This window comes from Hibiscus syriacus, unplaced genomic scaffold (assembly GCF_006381635.1).
Source record: "Hibiscus syriacus cultivar Baekdansim isolate YM2019G1 unplaced genomic scaffold, ASM638163v2 tig00110114_pilon, whole genome shotgun sequence".
NCBI classification, from domain to species: Eukaryota; Viridiplantae; Streptophyta; class Magnoliopsida; order Malvales; family Malvaceae; genus Hibiscus; species Hibiscus syriacus.
In genome coordinates this window covers 2628680-2650116 of record NW_024062594.1, presented here as the reverse complement: position 1 = coordinate 2650116, position 21437 = coordinate 2628680, and the positions used below count along the sequence as shown (strand labels likewise).

The 21437-nt window shown below is 33.0% G+C and overlaps 2 protein-coding genes across 2 annotated transcripts; both read right to left on the bottom strand.

Moving 5' to 3' along the window:
- Nucleotides 1-748: 748 nt before the first annotated feature.
- LOC120215325 (protein kish-like) lies at nucleotides 749-3525 on the bottom strand. Its single transcript, XM_039213040.1, has 4 exons — nucleotides 3384-3525; nucleotides 3167-3273; nucleotides 1894-1928; nucleotides 749-1099 (listed from the first exon to the last, which is right to left on the bottom strand). Exons 1-4 carry the CDS (start codon nucleotides 3384-3386, stop codon nucleotides 1032-1034), a joined length of 213 nt encoding a protein of 70 aa, XP_039068971.1. The 5' UTR covers nucleotides 3387-3525; the 3' UTR covers nucleotides 749-1031.
- Nucleotides 3526-11528: 8003 nt separating this feature from the next.
- LOC120215149 lies at nucleotides 11529-12436 on the bottom strand. Its single transcript, XM_039212902.1, has 2 exons — nucleotides 12350-12436; nucleotides 11529-11948 (listed from the first exon to the last, which is right to left on the bottom strand). Exons 1-2 carry the CDS (start codon nucleotides 12434-12436, stop codon nucleotides 11529-11531), a joined length of 507 nt encoding a protein of 168 aa, XP_039068833.1.
- Nucleotides 12437-21437: the final 9001 nt, after the last annotated feature.

The following is a 21437-nucleotide window of genomic DNA, read 5'->3' as shown; positions in this document are numbered from 1 at the left end:
TTATTGTGCATTACCTTTTTGATTAATTAAAACTTAGTTTTATCTATCTATATAAAAAAATTATTTTTATCATTGTTACACCAAACATTTATATTATCAATATATATATATATATATAATTGTATATATTATCAAATAATTGTGACATCTTTAGAATTTTTATAGACTTTTCACTGTTCTTAGAATTAAAAAAATAACTATTTTTAACATATATCATCTTATTGGATCGTATCAATTTTTTTTAAAAATAATGGTTAAGGAATTAAAGTGATAAATAGAATGAAAATAGATGGGCTAAATTGAATGGAAATTAATAAAAGAGCCATATTGAGAATTTACCTATAATATAGGTGTCAAAATAGATATTAAGCCAACAAAATTCCTACTTCCTGTGAAAAAAAAATCTTGTGAAGATAGTTACCCACCAGTGAGGTTCATGAAATGCATTACCATTCACCCTCCACACGAAATCTGTTCTCTTTTTTTATTATTATTAGTTTGAGATGACAAGATATTATTTGTTCAGATTTTTCTGATCACAAAGGCATCCTACAAACGTAACTGTTCGAACTCGAAACCTCTTGGTAGAACAACACTCCCTTTTACCACTAAGGTCGTTCAATGAATTCGAAATATGTTCTTCCAAATACAAGTGAACTGAAATTACAATCAGCAATGGAAGGGTTTCAGTAAAAGAGTCGGAAGATGAAGGAAGAAAAGTAGGTTTGAGTGATTGACTATAAACAAAAAGGAAACGAATTAGGCAATTGCAGTAGTCTATTCACCATAAGCTTTAGTTACACCACATGTAACGTTAGAAGACAATGTGCACGGAAAAATATTCAATAAGCAACAATCAGCCAAAGAATATGCTAAGGTACTTTTGAAATAAGTTTTTATATAGTTTTTCCAACAGTGTTATCAAAACTCTTTCCATCATCCAAACAAGTTAAATTTCAACAAAAGGCAGATTTGCTCACATGGCGAAGACTGGATCCCTCTCCGGAACAACTTGACGGCGTGCTCCTTCTTCAGAAAAATATTATTGAGACACCCATTGTGAAGCAACCCACAGCCACCCAGGGACTTAACCGTTCACCTGATTCAAGATATATACTGGTTTAGTCCCTCAGATTGTAATGCATTGCTAATAAAAGGGTAGTTCCAAAATGGTTCCACTAAAATTCCTTATCATTTTGATTCACTAATTGAATCCAAAATATACGTCTAATTATTATGGTTGGGACACAAACTACTAAAAAAACACTTGTGATGCAACTTTACTAATATAATGGTCAGGAAATGTAAAATACATCTTTGTTTTATGCAAAAAATTGTGAGGTATAAATGAGATATTTGGTGGCCAAACGTTTACATTAACATGCGCATTTGCACATACATGTTCTTGAAATAAAATGGCAGGTTGCAACTGCAACCCTATTAGATAAATAGCACAGGAGACAACTTCTCTCATTACATATTTCCAGCAAATAAAATCTCATATAAACTGTTATAACAATCATTGTTCATTCAACACCAATTGATGCAGTAAACTCAGAAGTCAATGACATTTTAGTTGGTATAAACAGCTAATATGTGGACGGAGCATCAAACTCAGATTCTTATTCTTAAGCTAAAATAACTGATCTAAACACCCATTTCAGAATATCATCGCAGTCCAATACCAGCTCATGAGTTTATGAGATTTTAGATACAAAATAAAACACAAGTTCTCTATGCTATGTAGTTCCTTTATTAAAAAATGATAGATCTCGATTTTTTTGTCTTTCACTTTTAGTCTTATTTCCAACATCGTTTTAGATTCACGTTATATGTCCAAAGAAGATTCACAAGGGGGATAATGCAAGCACGATTATTCCATATTTTCAATACCTATTCTGGCTGCCTTCCAAAAGAAGCCACGGAACCTGTCATACAAGCATATACCATATTAGCTCCAATTCTCACCATTTCCTACAAATGAATTGTGATGCCAAAGTAGAGCAGGACGAGCAAAACTCGACTTGACTCAAAAAACCAATCTTTTCGACTCGATTCGAATTGATTCAGCTCGTAATTTTATAAACTCGACTTGACTCGAAAAATTTCAATTCGAGTCGAGATATAAAATAGAACTCGAATAATAACTCAAATAACTCCAAATTTTTAGTAATTAGTAGATTGGTTTTCAAGCTTGGGCCAAGTTCCTCAACTATGTATGATATATGTATATCACATATGAAAAATATATATGTATTTTATATGGTTATAGAAAACCGTTTAAATTGGAATCAAATAGTATTATAATATCATAATATTATAAACATTTACAATTAAATTTAAACAGAAACTCGAACAATTCAACTCAAAAAAATTTCAAATAAAGTTTGAGTTACAAAATAGGGTTTGTCAACTTGAATAACTCAAAAAAAATTTACTCGACTCGATCAAACGCTCAACACTACCTATAAATCCTAGGCATATAAACAGTACCATAAACCAATATAGACACAAAAGAGAAAAGACAAGGAGGACCAAGATTAACCCGAGTCATGAAACTTACAACTATATCACTGTGCTATATTTGTTGCCTTGCCAGTAACACCCAAAACAGTCGATTTAATTTGCAAAATTACATCAATATTAAGACATAAGATAAAGTAATTTTGAATGTTCAAAGATGAGAGATGGCAAAAATCTAAAATAGACTAATGAGATCATCTGTTTTCCTTTCTCTTTCTCTTTTTTATGCGACGGTTGGTTAAAATATCAACTGCCCCAACATCCCCCATATCAAATAGTTTTAGTTCAAATGTAATTATTCCAAATTACAAAGCTAAAACATCCATACGAACTCCAAGAAAAAACTGCATGAGATAAACACATACACCTAGGCTATAATAGCAACCGCCCCAACATCCAGTCTCGAATTCTTCCAGTTCAAAGGAAGTTATTTCAAATTTAAGAGCTAAAACAGCTATAGAAACGCTATGAAACTGACTAAATGATTATGAAGCCACAAATCTAACATTCAATTACCAAAATCAGTAATCATTAGACAAAATGTAAGCTCTAAGTCAACTACAGATATAGCAACGAGAATTATTCCACAACAATTGAAGAAATAAAAAGGAAGAAAACTTATAAAGAGAGCGAGAGGATGTACCCAGTTCTCTGTTCAAGAATTGCCGGAAACTGCATCTTCAAGTACGTGCAGGTGCAGATGCCCAAAAGCACTACTGTTAAGAATGAATGGAAATTGAAGAGTGCCGACTGAAATCACACATCATAAATACGTTAACTTTCTACTGATCTCGAAAAATTAAAAGAAGAGAAAGCGATCTCTCAAAATGGGGTAATTAGAATGTTAGGGTTTTTCTTACCATGGTTCAGAGATCCTCCTTGGATTGATTGATTTTCCCACTTCAAATGCCCAATAGGAAAAACAAGATGGGCTCTGGATCGAAATCAAAATAGAATTTGTATAGAAAGACAGAGGAGGTACGGAATTTGATGTTACTGAGTATTCGGAAATTTTGGGAGTTATAAATTGGGTAGTTCTAACTATAACCTTAATACAGTGTTAAGTGGACCAGAAATATTAATATTTTTTTAATATATTTGTTAAAAAAATTATTTAAAATATTTTTTTATATAAAACATTAATTTTTATAATATTTTTGGTTAAGTGTCAAATATTAACATTTTCGATAGAAAAAATAATATTTTGATTAGTGTTTTACTGGATATATTAAACATTTCTAGTAAAACATCCAATAATAATATTTCTGTAGAAATAATAATGTTTTATGTAATTTTTATTAAAATATTAAAAAAATAATAAAAATTTTAATAACGTCTTTCCTTAATAAGGATACACATATTAGACTTTCCATAAATTGAGCATGAGTCAAAACCAAAACAAGGTAAAAGCTTGAACTGCTTCATCCAACAAACCATGTTGTGCCACGTCAATCCATTTTTTCCTTTAAAATGTAAATATTTGAGAAAAGGTTAAGTTATAAACTTTATTCTCACTCTTATTTAATTCACTAAAATATAAATTTTTCAATGTACTCATTAAATTTTTGATTTACTATTATTCTAATCACTCGAATGTTAAATCATAAATGAAATGGTGACATGATAATCGTGTGTACTTATGTGATGTAGACGGTCAATCATGTCATTTTCCTTTTTTTTTTCTTTTTGATTTCATTTTCTCCCTCCAAAGATGAAAATTTTACAATTTCATCCTTGTCTCACATCAGCGTTGCGATTACCATTTTTCGGCATCTTCTTCAACCATTAAGATATCGACGAACTCATCTAATTGTTGCCTACGACTCTAACAATTTAAATTTTACATAAACCATTTTAAAACTCATAAAGCTCATTCTTAAACTCAAAATTCATGAAACCCTAAACCAATCTGATCTATAATACTCACCATCCAATTAACGTGGAATCAAAATATACAATTTACTTCCTCCTCCACCCTTGCACTATTAAGATTTGGAAGAAGATGCTTCATCATCGAGAAATCAAAGAGAATTCGAAACTAGATGTTTTTTCAAAAAAAAATGAAGAAAATTTAAGATCATTTTAAAAATTATGAAAGAAAAATGTTCAGTCATAAAGTTGTTAAGTATGTAACACCGGAGTGACCAAAATAAGAGTAAATCGAAAGTTAAATGAATAAATTATTTTTAAAAAAAATTTAGTGATCAAAATAAGAGAGAAAAAAGTGAACGATGAAATTTACCATTTAAAAATTTACTTTTTTAAATCCCACAAAAATAATTTACTTGCATAACGCTTGAATGAATTAAAACATTATATACTATATATGTTATTATATAAATAACCAACGTTTCATCGAGTACATAAACGAATTCTTCTATCGTACATAAGAGTGACAAATTATTTTGTCGTTAATGAAAAAAAAAAATGATTTCTTTTCGAGTATGTGAACAAATGCTTCTGTTAAATTAATGAAAAAAACGAGCATTTTATAAAATATAAAAATAAATTATGTTGTCATTGATAAAATAAGAATATTTTGTCAAGTGTATAAACAAATTCATTTTTACGTTTATAAAATAACGAATATTTTGTTGAGTATATAAAACAAATTCTTTTTATCGTTGATAAAATAACGAATATTATTGTCTTGACGACGAACAAATCCAAATTGAACCTGACCAATATAGAATGTGTAATTTTTAACATATACTTAAATATAGGTTCATATATTCCGATTACCATTCATTTTTGGCATATAAAGGCAAAATTAAATCTCATTTTAATTTCACTCTAATTATATAGGTAAAATCAAATAATTTAATAATAATTTAAATTTGGCATTGCTCTAGGCGTGTATGTTATGCGTGAGCTAAAGTTGTCTTCATTCAAAGAGTTTTAACCTTATTTGTAAAAGAAATAACGTTCCATTTCAGATAAAGTTGTAATACCGTTCAAAGAAGAGAAGATGTGTCAGTAATGGAGATTCGAAACCTTCTGTTTCAAAATCTGGAATGATTGATTAGAAATGGAGGGTTTAATTCAGATCTCACTCTCTCTCTGTTTTCTCCAACTCCGTGTAGAAACAAGTGACGAATGTAACAACCGAGTCGTTCATGGTGCCTGTGGCTGCATTCCTCCTTTGTCTGTTTCTTCTTCTCTTCGTTTTAAAAGCACAAGCACAATTCCATGTCAAAAGCAAAGCTTCTTCTTTTCCCTGCTGTTTTTTTTTCATATTTGGAAAGAGAAGAAGATCAATGGAAAGGGAACCCTCTCCACCGCTTGATGATGATGATGAAGAAGCATATCCATATTTGGATATGCCTGAGCCGCTCACTTTAACCAAGCAGCAATATCAAGCTACATTCGTACATCTCTCTCTCTCTCTTATATCTTTATATATATATAGCTTGCATTTACTCTTATCTTTAAAGAATACACATTTTTCGTTTTCAGGAAGCTGTGAAGAAAGCCTACAGCAAACGGAAAGCTGCGCGGAAACCACCAGGAAGTAATTTTTGAGACTCTATATTTGTTGTTTGCGTATAATTTTATGTACTGACGGTGTACATTTTAGGTGGTTCCGAAGAAGAAGCCACCGCTGAACAAAACTGCAGCTAAGGGAATCAAGAAAAACAGAATGTCATCTGTATTTGGAGTTACAGATCTATCTCTATGTAATGTTGCTTTTTTTCATTTCTACCATATACAGCGATAGCAGTGAAGAAACATGTATTTTCCTTCAAGCAAAAACCTACATGTTATGCTTTGCTCAGTGGTTTCAACTACTTTAAACAAATTGATAACACTCCATAAAAGCCACATTTTCATAATTATTCTACTACTTGGACTAAGCATTTCCACCATTTATTTTCCAAAACCTATCCACACTAAATTCGAGTGTGGAATGTCTAGTTTCCATTTGCAAACAATCAACGACTTATTTTGAATATGACAGGGACCATGCTCAAGCACCCATCCCCTTACTTCCTCTAACCCATGTTTGCTTCCTCTAAGCTAAACTGGGAAATGAGAACTTTGCTACTAGTATGTTTTGGAGTCACTAATCCCAACCAAACAATTCTTACAAAGTCTCAAAATTAGGGGTTTTATGATGCACTTCTCGTAACATGGGATGGGATCAACCATGTTAGACAAAGACTTCTTCGAAACCTTTCTTCCCCCACCTCACGAGGTCCGGGACCTCGAGGGAAGTCTAAGTGATTGGCGATAGCTCCGGAGACTTTCCCGTTAACATCTCAAGCAATACGACTATGAACGAAAAGACATCCCATTTTTGGGTCGCTAGGCTGCCGGGAACTCGAGCCTCCGGTGCTTGATACATGTTGGCACGAACGGACCTAAAATTTTATTTAAGAGGCGACTTATAAAATGTAGGAGGGTAAAAATGTATTTTCATTAGAAAATACAAAGAAAAAATCTAAATTTTATAGAAATTTAAAATTTTCAAAGGGTGACCGCCGCTTTCACCCTGCCTGTGTCCATCCCTGACTGTAAGTATATTCCGATCGGATCGATTTATAAGTGAGTCTGCCTATAAATCGTCGGATGAAGAATCAGGGTTGTTTCCGATGATGGTAATGAGCCTGTTGAGGCCGATATCAGAGATGTAAGGCTGGAATCCGTTGTCGAGGAGGATGTTGATGGTTGATGTCTCCATGAACAAATTTTCTCGGACTGTATTCATGGAGATAGGCCAATCCACGGGCTGCTTCCTTTGCCATTTTTACCCTTACCGACCATAGGAAAATAGTACTCCAAAAAGATGAAAGAAATTTTCCCTAAGGGATAAGAAGAGGTAAGAGAGAAATTGTTCTGACTATTTTTTTTTTCTTAGAAATGAAAAACTTTTATTTATAGGCTCAAATTAAGAACAAGTTGTTGCATGCCTTGTAATTTTTTCTATCCAAGATGGGAATTATAGTTAAATAGTCCTACAAGAAGGTGTGATTCGGTATCGATCTCAGTAAACACTATGATAAGAAGGGAAAAATCACAAAAACTATATAGAATTTTATAGGAATAATATAAAAAAAAGGTGTTTAAGCTATATCTTTTTCTATATTTAGGTGCATAACTTTTCTTTTCGTCAATTTAAGTATCTAATATTATTAATATTATTATCTAGGTACATCGGCTATCAAAGTCGTTAAAAAAATTGTTAATTAACACATGTCACATTTATAATTTTTTTAAAAAATTATTTTCATTTTTCTTAAAAAATATTATTATATTTATTTAAAAACTCTAATTTCTTTAAAATTACCAGAAAAAAATCCAAATCCCTAACCCAAATTTCTTTCCCCTTTACCCTCCCTTGTCAGCTGACACCGCCGCCACCTTGCCGACATGTTGCAGGTCGAATCCTAGTTAAAAGTCGAATCCTCCTAATCTAGTCCGAGAATAAAATACAAATGTAAGTGGTTGTTGCCGATGTTGGAGGTTGCTGCCGCGTTAGAGGCTAAGGGCGATCAATTAGTAAAGGGCAAACAATGGGTGTCCGAACAACCATCATCCATAGCGCCGACAAAGGGCAAGCAACGACGACAAAGGAGGGTGGCGGTCGTGGGTATATGAGTTTAGAATTAGGATTTTCAAAGTTTTTAGGTTTTTTTAAGATTTAAGAAAAAATTAGGGTTTTTTAAAATAAATTTATAATTTTAAGTTTTTTTTTTATTTTAAATAAAAATTTCATAAATGTAACATGTGTCAGTTAACAATTTTTTAATGGTTGTGACGGTCGAGGCACTTAAATGATAACGTTATACACTTAAATTGATCGAAAAAATTAGACACTAAATAAAAAAATATAATTTAGACAATTTTTTTATCTTAAGCCAGTTATATACTATTAATGCATTAAATATCCACTTTAGATGGGATAATGGCCTCATGTTTTACCTATAAAAACATGTAAATAGTCCGACAATGTAAGTTTGGTGCCATACACTTTACCCCTACGGTCTAGATGTGGAATTTTCTCATTTTACAGTGTAAAAGGCATTTCTTTAAGGTAAATACAGATGCGGAGTAGTGTTACATTAGAAAAAGCTAAGTGTCAATATTATTTTTTTTATATTTGAAAAAAAATCATATATTTACTGTTATATTCGAATGTATGTCGGATATATACAAGTTTCCAAACAATTTTTGTGAAAAAAACTGAAAACTCTGAGTAACATAACTTTACATAATATAGAAAAGCAGCTGCAACCAGGCTATATACTCTAACAATTATGCAAAAATGTATACAAAATGAAACAAAAACTTGGAGTGAGCTTAAATGGCGGTTTTTTACAGGACAAATCATAAAAAAACCATCCAAATAATCATTGATCTTCAGCTGCAACCCCATCTCTTTCACTGTCATTCATCTTCACAACATCATTATCGGTTGGCTTCCCACCTTTTTCATTGTTTTCATCGTTTTCTTTTCTACAATATTTTCTCTACTTCCCCTCTCTAATACATCCTTATACGATCCCGTCGGTTTTAATATGTTCATATACGATTCTGTCGATTTCGAGGCGTCTTTATTCGATTCTGTTGATTTTGTTATGTCAGTATCCGTTCCTTTCGATTGTAATGCATCCATGTACGATGTTTTCGATTTCAATACATCCTTGTACGTTCCTTTGAATAACATTCCTTTTACAGTACTTGAATTAGCCTTCTCACCAACCTTTGTGTCTGCTCTATTTTCTGGTTTTTTAATCTTTTCATCATTTCTATAGCCAACATTAAGGGTTTCTAAGGGGGGCTTTGCTTCGTAGGGATCAATTTTTGCTTTTGGTGCATGGCCAAAATTAAGAGATACTTTAGGGAGCTTTACTTTGTTGTGATCAGTGTCTGCTTTTGATATGTGACCAAGCTTTACTTCATTGTGATGAGTTTTTGCTTCTGATATGTGGCCAAAATTAAGGGTTTTCATGGGGAGCTTTGTTACGGTATGTTCAATTTCTGCTTCTGATACACAACCAACATTGAGGGATTGAGTGGGGAGTTTTGCTTCAATGTGATCAATTTTTGCTTCTGAATCCTGGCCAAAATTAAGGGATGTTATTGGCAGCTTTACTTTTGTGTGATCAGTTTTCTCTTTTGATACACAACTAAAATTAAGAGATTGTGTGGGGAGCTTTGTTTCGCTTTGACCAGTTTCAACTTCTGATACACGACCAACAAGTGATTCTGTAGGGAGCTTTGCTTCGATATGATAAATTTCTGCTACTGATACACAATCGACATTAAGGGATTGTGTGGGGAACTTTGTTTCTCTTTGACCAGTTTCTGCTTCTGATACGCGACCAACAACTGATTTTGTAAGGAGCTTTGCTTTGAAATGATCAATTTTCGATTCTGATACACAACCTAGATTAAGGGATTGTGTCGGGAGCTTAGCTTCATTGTGATCAATTTCCACTACTGACACATGATCGACATTAAGGAATTCTATGGGGAGCTTTGCTTCAGTATGATCAATTTCTGCATTTGATACACAGCTACCTTTATTAACGATTTGTGTGGGGAGCTTTGCTTCGCTTTTAGTTTCTGCTTCTGATACACGATCAACATTTAAGGATTGTATGGGGAGTTTTACTTCGATGTGACCAGTCTCTTCTTTTGATACAGGATCAACAAGTGATTTTGTAGGGAGTTTTGGTTCAGTATGATCAATTTTCGCTTCTGATACACAACCGACATTAAGGGTTGTGTGGGGAGCTTTTCTTCGTTGTGATCAGTTTCTGCTTCTAACACTTGATCAACATTAATGGATTCTATGGGGAACTTTTCTTCAATATGATCAATGTCCACTTCTGATACACGACCAACATTAAAGGATTGTGTAGGGTGCTTTACTTTGTTGTGATCGATTTCTGCTTCTGATACACGACCAACAAGTGATTTTGTAGGGAGCTTTGGTTCAATAGGATGAATTTTCGTTTCTGATGCACAATCAACATTAAGGGATTCTGTGGAGAGCTTTATTTCGCTATGATCAGTTTCCATTTCTGACACATGACCAACATTCAGGGATTCTATGGGAAATTTTGCTTCGGTATGATCAATTTCCACTTCTGGTAATCGACCAACATTAAAGGATTGTGTAGGGAGTTTTACTTTGTTGTGACCAGTTTCTGCTTCTGATACACAATCGACATTATGAGGTTGCGTGGGGAGCTTTGTTTCATTGTGACCATTTTCCATTTCTGACACTCGACCAACATTTGGAGATTCTATGGGAAACTTTGCTTCAATATGATCAATTTCCACTTCTGGTACACGACCAACATTAAAGGATTGTATGAGGAGCTCTACTTTGCTGCGACCAGCTTTTAATTTTGGTATCCGATCAACAAGTGATTTTGTAGGGAGATTTGGTTCAATATGATCGATTTTCTCTTCTGATACACAACCGACATTAAGGGATTGTGTGGAGAGCTTTGCTTCGTTGTGGTTAGTTTCCACTTTTGACATGTGACCAACATCAAGGTATTCTATGGGAAACTTTGCTTCCGTATTTTCAGTTTCTGTTTTTGTTACACAACTAACATTAAGGGATTGTGTGAAGAGTTTTGCTTCGTTGTGATCAGTTTCTGCTTTTGATACACGGTCAGCAAGTGAATTTGTTGAAATCTTTTCTTCGATATAATCAATTTTCGCTTCTGATTCGCAGCTAACATTAAGCGGTTCACCGGCTACTTCTGATACCACGCCAACATTAATGAATTCTTTGGGGAGGTTTATTTTGTTACGATCAGTTTTCGCTTCCGATATGCAACCAACACTAGGTGATTTTGTGAGGACCTTTGCTATATTATGATCAATTTCTGCTTCTGATACTTTGGAGAGTTTTTCTTCATCGTGATCGGTTTCCACGTCTGATGCGCGGCCATTGATGGCCCCATTATAAGCTGTACCAAAGACGATCTCTTTTTCCTTGATGTTTTCATAGCCCCAACGAGTTAACATCGATATCAAGAGCTTCAACCATGAGATTGCAAGACATAATCCCCAATCCAGAAACGGAACTTGCTTGATTTCACCTGGAATTCGTTTAAAATATCATCAAATTTCCCAGGGAGAGCCTCGATGATTTCAACGGCGGCGTCGACCTTGTCGAAAACGTGCTTTGATGACGGGAAAAGGGTCTCGACCATATTTTCAAGTGCCAAGATACAATCATCGACGAAGAAGAAGACGGCCAACCAGAAACGTTGCATGCAATGGAGGATACAGTAAACCATATATGCTGTTAACGATAGAAGCCCTATCGCCATTAAAGCAATCGGTTCCTTCAAATCTTGAGTTTTCATGTAAGCTTTGTGAGAGAGAGCAATGGCAGACACTCCCCAAGTGTGCAATGGACGTCGTCTGCAATTCATTCTAGTGCTTGCAGTTCGATCCTGATCAACAAGACTCGATAATCAACAAGAAATTCCCCTAGAAAATTAATTAATTAACTAATTAATAAAAGAAAGAATTTATTTATATTATATATAAATTCAAATATCTAATTTAAAAAAGGAATCCTACCACAAAATTGATGTCTGCCGTTCCGTTTCTGTTTCTTTAGTATTACGCTAAAGTCGCGGTGACATGAACGGCAGTTATGAAATTTAGCGGAATTAATAGTCAACGGTTATAAGCACTTGTAAACTAGTGGTCCCACCATTGTTAGTACTTTCCTACGTGGCGAAACGGGTCATCGCCACGTACCAGACATTCTTCCTTCTTCTTTTTTTGGTTACATGGGGAAAATAAAAGAGTGAGACTAGTTGACGGCGAAACCTCTCGCGATGGAAACGTTCATGTGATCAGTGTTCAAAAAAGGAAGCACTTCTGTCGGCGGATTGTCGAAAATAACAAACTCCTCTTCAAGAAGACATCCCATCTTCGAGAGCGTATCACCACAAAAATTTCCTTCTCAGTAGATATGGTGAAAACTGAGGATCCAATTACGATCTTTGAAACTCCGAATATCTGCAATAATAGTTCCCAAAGGGTGCATGAAAACATCGGCAACTTCAATCAGGTTTAAAGCCACCCGAGCATCAACCTCACACTCAATGGCTCGGAAACCATGTTCCCAGGCAATAGATAACTCAATTCTAATAGCGTGAAACTCAGCCACCGCACTAGAACAAATACACAACTGTGCCGAGAACCCCAAAACCCAAGCTCTTGTATCGCATCGCAAAATACTACCCCCTCCCGATGTACCTGGATTTCCCTAGCTGGCACCGGTGTTTAATTTTAATCTCTCATTCCTTGGAGCTTTCCACACCACGTTAAACTGGTGAGTAAGCACACAAGTAGCTTTCTTATGTGTCATTAGGACCTCCTTTGTAGTAGACAAGATGTTTCGCCATAGACCAAAGACATCTTGGAAAGGATCATCTGGTTAAAAAATTCTTCTACAACGAACAGCCTACAGCCTCCAAATAGTTGCAGCAAAAAACGTGACTGATTCTTGCGAGTGCTTCAAGGTGTCAAGGTTATCGAACTGCCAACTCTTCATATCCTGCAAAAAGAAATTACCATTGGAAGGACCCATTGAGCAACGAACTTGAGAAAAATATGAAACTAAAAAGAATTATAATTATTCGTTTGAATTGGAATTGTATACACTGACATTGGCCAACGTACTTGAGAAATGTTCCGTTAAATTTGCTCTTTGTGCTTTCAATCTCCGTCTGAATTCTTGTTCATTGGTAAAGCTTGTTCTTTGGATGAGAAATTCGTCAATAGGCTGAGCTGTCGACGTTTCTTGCTAAATTCGATTAAAGAAACAAAAGAGAAAACAATGCCTAAACAGGAGGTTAGGAATGGTATTTTTCTCTCTGTTGCACAAACTGAGTGCAAATTTTAGTTACAATTGTTTGAAATCTTTGCTGTGATTAATTCATCCATAATGATTATCGGGTTTCCCCTCCTTTTTTTTTATTGCAGGAATTCCTGGTGACGGGATATGCTTGTTCCTCTAATTCACAGTGCTTGGCTGAGGTCCGGGAAGAAGTCTCCAAGGGAGAGATCTCAGAAAGTTTTTGCAGATGAGCTTAGAGCTAAAGTACATTTGGCTTTCTCTTTCTCCATCTGTTTAATGATTTTCATAGTTAATCTGGCATTTGTTTTGTTATCTTCTATGTTATCCGGATGTAGATGAGTGTTGGATACGAATATGTAATAAAAAAAATGCACACATTCAAAACTCTTTTGTATGTTCTATTTCCCTATATGTGCTGAGCATCATCTTGTGTTGCCATGTTGGTATTAGTTCGATAGCATGTTTTGAGTTTTCCAGTGCGGACACAGAACGGTGAGCAATTTTCTGTTTGATTCAGGGCTACATTGAAACAAAAAACAAAAGGACAATGAGTTCTGGAACGTTGATTTTCACCCTAATTATAGCTGGAGCCTAAGGCGCATTTTGAAACTTCGATCTAAGGCCTTTCCCATACTTACTGCTGGATCTGTTAAAGTAAAGGATATCTGGGATGCATTAGGTGAAAGACGTCCTCATGTCCCTTGGCAGAAAATCATCTGGTTTCCTCTTCATATCCCCAAATATAGCTTGATTACTTGGATGGCACTGTTGATCGTCTCCCTACGAAAGTTAGACTCTTTCGAATGGGTCTAATCTCTGACTGTAAATGCAATTTTTGTGATAACCTGGTTGAAATAAGGGAGCACCTGTTTTTCCAATGTCCTATGGCTAATCAACTATGGCATTCTGTCTTCTCTCATGCTGGCCTTAACTTTAATATTAGCTCTTGGGATGCTCTTTTAATGTGGGCCTATCCCACTTGGAAGGGAAAATCCTTACTTCCATCATGAAGCTTGCTTTCTCTGCTCTTATCTATATCCTATGGGACGAACGCAATAAACGTCAGTTACAAAACCGTTCCAGAACTAGGCCTGTAAATGAACTGAACGTTCAACGAATCATTCATGAACCGTGCGGCGGGAAGTTCATTTATGTGCGTTTATTTATTAAATGAACGAACATGAACAATATTTTGTGTTCGTTTAATTAAATGAACGAACACGAACATAGGTCTCGTTCGTGAACGTTCGGTTATGTTCGTTTATGTTCGTTCGTTTATGTTTAACCCAATCTTCTTAAATCAATTTTGGTGACCAATTTGTAAGTATCTTAAAAATATTAATTAATATGATATTCTGATGATCAACTCCATAATTAACTCAATTTTATTTGGAGATTAAATCCAATATGTTAACCCGTGAGGCACCTCGCACCTATATTCATTTTTCTCCTTTTTTCCCAAACCCTAGTGTTCACTGGAGAGTGGAGACAATCGGTGAAAGCTTCAAAAACTAGTTATATTATAGTGCAATCTGAAGTTTTACATGTATGTTTTCATCTCTTCCTCTGTTTTATTTGGCTTAATAGTTGATATGTAAAGTTATTGTGGGTATCTTCACATCTAAAACTGACGCCGGACAGGATAGCGATTATCCTGCAGGCTAGTTCCAACAGATGATTCACAGGAGAAAATTAGCCCAAAACCAGATAAAAGAGTCTCTAGGGTTTAATAGAATATTATAAAATCAAACAATGCGAAAATCAGTCCACAAGCCGGACTGTTATAGCCAAAAATCGTGTTTATCCGAATTTTTTCAAAAATAGCAAAATCTCGAAAATCACTCTAAATTAAAATTCAAAATAAATATGCAATCTCCAAAAAATCCAGCCCAAATCGGATTTAAAATGACTTCCTAATTGACAAGCCAAATATTACCATAAATAGTAATAAATAAATAAAACTAGTGATTCGGAGGGAAAACAGCAGAATTTGAGGTAAAAAAAAGGCCATATAGAGCCATGCTCAATGTGGTCAGCTTGTGTGTTGAAATAGGCTTTCCGAATTGGGGTCTTATGTGCGATTCCGACACCCGTAGTCAAAGTTAAGACCAAAAGACTGAAACACACTCAAAACAGCCCCAATGAGGAACATATCACAATTAACTCCCGCCTTAGCGCTGATCTGCCAACTCATGGTATCTCAGCACCATCAAGGTACAATCTGACAGCTCAACATCATCTATCTCGAATCCCCCTGCATCAAAAACTCAAGAAAACATCATACTTCTTTCTAGAAATAGATGAGAAGATAAAGGTAACAACCGGAAGTATATGAGCATCAATAAAGAGAAAAATATATAGAATTTGCCAGAAAACAAAACAAATGTTTCTATGCAATTTCTGAAAAAAATGTAATAGCGGAAGTAATGGGTTTTCCAGGAAGAACCTATTAATAAGTAGAAAATACACTTTGACAATGAACTTTTGTTTTCATAGTTCTTGTGTGACCTTTAGTTGTGGAGTAGACTTTAGGTACGTTAAAATTTTGAATGGTGGTTTAGTAATAATATCAGTTAGATATGTAGCATCGGAGGGATTTCGGATCTATGTTGTTGCCTTGTAGTCCAATTTGTACCGTTCGAAATCTTCATGTTGTTAAATTTTCTACTTTGCCAATGGAAAGGACCATTATTAACAAATCTCACTAAAGTCTGACATTGATGTCACAAAACTTTAAGCCGACCAATTTATTAAAATAACGTAGTGGAAAATGATTGTTCATATGTAATCATTGACCACTAAGATAAATGTTATAGTATTAAATTAAAGTCGTGTGAATCATTTAATATCTTTAAAAGATCGATCGAAATATCTGATATCTTCAAATATTTCATCACTGCTAATCAGCTCTTACGCTATTTATCACTGTAGATTTAGTTGATTTGCATTGTCGACTATTTTTCATGAAAGAACAATGGAAGGTAGGGTCTCCAACGTTTATGTTCGTGTTCATTTATGTTCGTGTTCGTTTATGTTCGTTTATTTATTAAATGAACGAACATGAACAAACTATATTCCTTAATGAACGAACATGAACAAAAAAAATTTTGTTCGTTTATGTTCGTGTTCGTTTATGTTCGTGTTTTATGGTGTTATATTTTAAAATACATTCCACTAACTTTTGCTCATGTTTTGCCATTTTTAATTTAATCCCACGTTTTTTTAATTAATTAATTATAATGTTTTATTTTTTATTTTTTTCTTGAAATATGTATTTTATTATCTTAATTTTAATATTTTCATATTATTAGAGGATTATTTATAACTATAGTACTTTGCATATTAAGTAGTTATAATAGTAACCTTAATTTTTATATTTTCTTGATTAAATCATTAAAATTATTATATGTAACTGGATTATATTATTTTATACAATAAGTCATAAAATATTTTCTTAACTGATTAGGAAAGTATTTTAAATGATTTGTAGGTATAAAATAATATCCTTACTATTTTTATGAGATCATAAATTGAAATTAAATATAAATTTATTAATTTATTGCAAAGACATTAATTAATAAACAAATGTATTAATTTTGGGCGTTGTGGGGTGCTAATCCTTCCCAACACGTAATCGACTCCCGAACTCATTTTCTGGTAAGCATACCCTTTTTGTATTATTTTAATATTATTTTTATAAATTTTATTAAAATAACATAGCATTTTTTGTGACCAATCACACCTCGATAAAATGATTGGTGGCGACTTTACAAATTGTGTTTTATCTTATACCAGAAGCTACACACTTACTTTTTCGAGACAAGATTTAGAAAGCAACGACACTTGTTTTCGCCGGACGAAATATCGTCTTGACAGTCCTCTATCATGGTTATGGACATTGTGATGTATTGGGGTGTCCGATAATCAATTCCTCCTCTAAACAGTACGATTTCTTACTTTCACCTGTTATATATATAAATTTTGGCATGTTCGTGTTCGTGTTATCAAAACCAATAAATTATGAAGATAATAAATTCAATAAACGAATATATATATATATATATAATTTTTGACATCATCGGCATCTATCTTATAAAATGTTACTTCGGGAGTTCTCTGAGCCAACTCGACCATGAGAGGACCGATGAATCGGCCTGCAAAGAGATGGAAAACAACAAATATTAATGAAACAAAGGCAATGCCTTTGATGTTAGAAAACCAAAACAAAAAATATAATGGAAGTCAGAAAATCTTACAAGGAGCACACCATGTTGCAGTGAAATATAGAACAGCCGGCACGGATTGGCCTTCAATTTTGCTAGCTGCACTGTAGAACTCTTCTTCCGTCTTAAGGGGGGCAACATTCTTTGGAACTGAAATTAAAGAATCAAATTACATTTAAGAAAGAAAAAAAAAACTCTTTGTTTCGATGTTCACAAAGGGGAAAAAATCTAACAAAGTATAAACAAAATATACCAAGCGCCAGTTCGTGTTCGAGAAATGCTAGTTTTATAAGATTGGGAAATTGAAATCCGAAAAGAAGAAGATGATGCTGATGCTTATGAAACAGAGCCGACACTGAAAGCTTGACGAAGAAATGGACGGAGAATTGATCGCCCTCTCATTATTTTCTCCTTTTCTCGGATACTGGATAGAAGTTGCGGTGAGTAGGAGAGTGAAAGTGTTATCCGAGGCTTCGTTTCTGCCATTTTTGCAGCACTACTTGTAAAGTGTAACTGAGTTGGGCTACCGAGTTAGAGGGGATGGTTTATTCATTTTTCAAGGCCCATATATTTTAAACATAATATATTTATTTTCTTACAATATCCTTAATAATAAATGTTTTACGTACAAATTTACATTTTAGTTGCTTATTGGTTTCATAAGACAATATGCTTGGACCAGGCCCAGAACTTTCATTCAATCATTAATAAACGAAAGGACTTGTTAGTGAAATAATTTGAGTGCGAAATCGCTTTCAGTGTCGGTCGCAGTGGGTACAATCTAGGACTTGGTAGTGGTAAATTTGGTCCGCACAATGTCTTTTCTCCTTCGGACGCATGAAAGCATTGGGACCCCAAAACCACTCGCACTGCTTGTGTTATTGGATCATATGCCCCATCTCAATGAGGATTCTCCACCAGTTTCAAACATTCTACTGCTACCGCCAAAAAAGAAAAGAAAATTGGGTCTATTTCAAGTATATATATGGTTTGACAATTAATGATATCATATCTCCACAGCTTCATTTCATCAAACTGGTTTGAATTAAAGTTGTGGCTCAAATTAACGTAGGACTCGCATTTCAAGTTCTGGCCATAATAGTTGTATCTCAACTCAATTGAAAATTAGGATAGTTATGGGTAAGATCAAGTTGGATTTTTTCTTCATTCGAATTTGATCTAAAAATTAAATCTTTTCACTTGTATATGACTTGATCCATGTTTTGGAGGATTTTACCAAATTCTAAATTTGATTTGATTTTCAAGGTAAAAATTTGCACTTGATTTGATATATATATATAAACTACACTAAATACCACCGAACTTTAAAAGTTGTATTGTTTATAGCATTAAACTTTTAATTTTATCAATTATAGCACTAAACTTTGATTTTCGTTTCAATTACATCACTGAGCTATTAAATCGTTAACAATAGAATCAAAATGATGTCGTTTTGGTGAGGTGTCTGCATCGGCAACTGTCAGCCACGTTATTGTTTCGTTAACGGTTTAACGATTCAGTGGTAAAATTGAAACAAAAATTAAAGTTCAGTACCATGATTAGTAAAATTGAAAGTTCAGTGGTATAAACAATACAACGCCTAAAATTTCGTGGTATCCGATGTAGTTTACCCTTGTTTTTATTAGGTAAAATAAGGGCTTACTCTAAAAATAATAATCTACATAGAGATATTATTACAATTATCTCTAAGTATATAAGGGGTAATCATAATATTATTTCAGGTCAAATCTTTTCACCCTAAATTCGAACTCAACCTGACCTCGTCCCTTAAAAAAAACCTAGTTCGACTCAACTCGAACTTAAATTTTTTAAAGCAAAATATATGATCAAATAGAAAAAATCAAAACCTATCAAATTTAAATCAAATACTTATTTTTATTTAAAATTTTACAAATGTAAATCTTATGTTAGATGAATGAATTAATACTATTATATATAATATAAATCTTATTGGAATTCACCAGAAGTTTGCATGTCAGGTGATAATAAAAGGTTCTATAGTTTTCAAGTCATCCTAAATGATATCGCATTCTTTCTATAAAAAAGAGTTCTCTAGAAAAACATAATATTTTTTATACATAATTCTATAAATTATAATTTATCAAACCTTACTTATTTAATTTTAAATTCTAAAATCTTAACTCAAAATTCTAAACATTATATAATAAACCTAAACTTAAAACTTAAAAAATCATAAACCTTAATATTTTAAACTATAAGTCTAAAATAGAAAAGATCGTATTAAAATATACATATTTATGTAACCTACATTTTACATTTCATTAATAAAAAGAAATTACATATCAGATAATTCCTAGAAAAAAAAATTAAGGATTTCATTTTTATAGAGCTCTTTCTCCGGTGACAGATGTATTAAAGCGTGTGAATGAATAAATATACGTTTTGAAATCTGAATTATTTTGAATAATTATTTATTTTATTGATCTTCTCAATCTTAAAATTTTATTTGTTTATCTCATACAAAAATTTTACGTGATTAATATATATGAATGTTTACCTTTAAAATATTTACGGACCTGTCATTTTCTCTCTCAACTCTTTTCTTTATCATTGACCACTTTCAGTCAGGTACATACGTAAGATTTTATGTTGTAAGACGAACTTCTAAAATTTTAAAGGATGACGAACTTATAAAATTTAAAAATATATATATCATCAATACAAAATGTAAAAAATATATTATAATTTAATTTTTTTAAATATTTGCGAGCTTGCCACCGATCCACCGATCCCTCCCGTGCTCAATCATTTCTACCTACCAGGCAATGACTCCCGCCCGGTTCATTAAATAAATCTTTTAAGCTATGAATCACCAATTAAATTAATCATAATATCTCTTTAATTTTCTTTTTAAAACTCATCAAAGGTACCCAACTCGCGAGTGATTCTAAGGAGTAGTCGATCTAAAAATATTTTTGAGGATATGCATACGTGTATTAATAATATAAAAGTTTTCATATAAGATGAATATAAATAAAATTTTTAGAATTGACACAATCAATAAAATAAATAACTAATCGATAAAAAAAAACATATTTCAGAGTGGACACATACACATACTGAACTAAAGGCCACCGACTCCAAGTCATTGTTAGTTGTTAGGGAGGATGTTAGTTGTAAATTGAGATGAGGATCACCCGAGAGAGCACATTTGATAGAATATGCGACGTTGGATCCGAATTAGTATAATTAAAAACAGTGCATTACATTGTTTTTGTACTAATTTTATGGCTATGGAAAGCCGAAAAGCAAATTCTTGTGATATAAAATTAGACAACGTTCAATTTGCATGTGCTTTGTGATAATACACGAAAGTTCGTAAATTAGCTAGTTTTGGATGGTTTTAAGGTTAGGCCATGTGAGTTGTCACCTTCCAAGAAAACAAATTCCAAACTCCTAAGTTCATGAATCAATGGATAGATAATGTTTACTTGTTTAAATATATACTATGATATTTGTTACAAAGTTACAATATGCTTAAGGTTATTATTAATAATAATAATTAAAAATAAAATTATTTTAAATTAATAATAATTAAAATTATTATTATATCAGATAATGTTATTATTTATGTTAATTTTTAATGCCCAATAATTAAAATAAAATTAAAGTACAATAGTAGTGATGATTTTAATGCCCAATAATTAAAATTATTATTATATCAGATAATGTTATTATTTTAAAATTAATACTTAATGAATTATTATTATATCAGATAATGTTATTATTTATGTTAATAATAATTAAAATTATTATTATATCAGATAATGTTATTATTTATGTTAATTTTTAATGCCCAATAA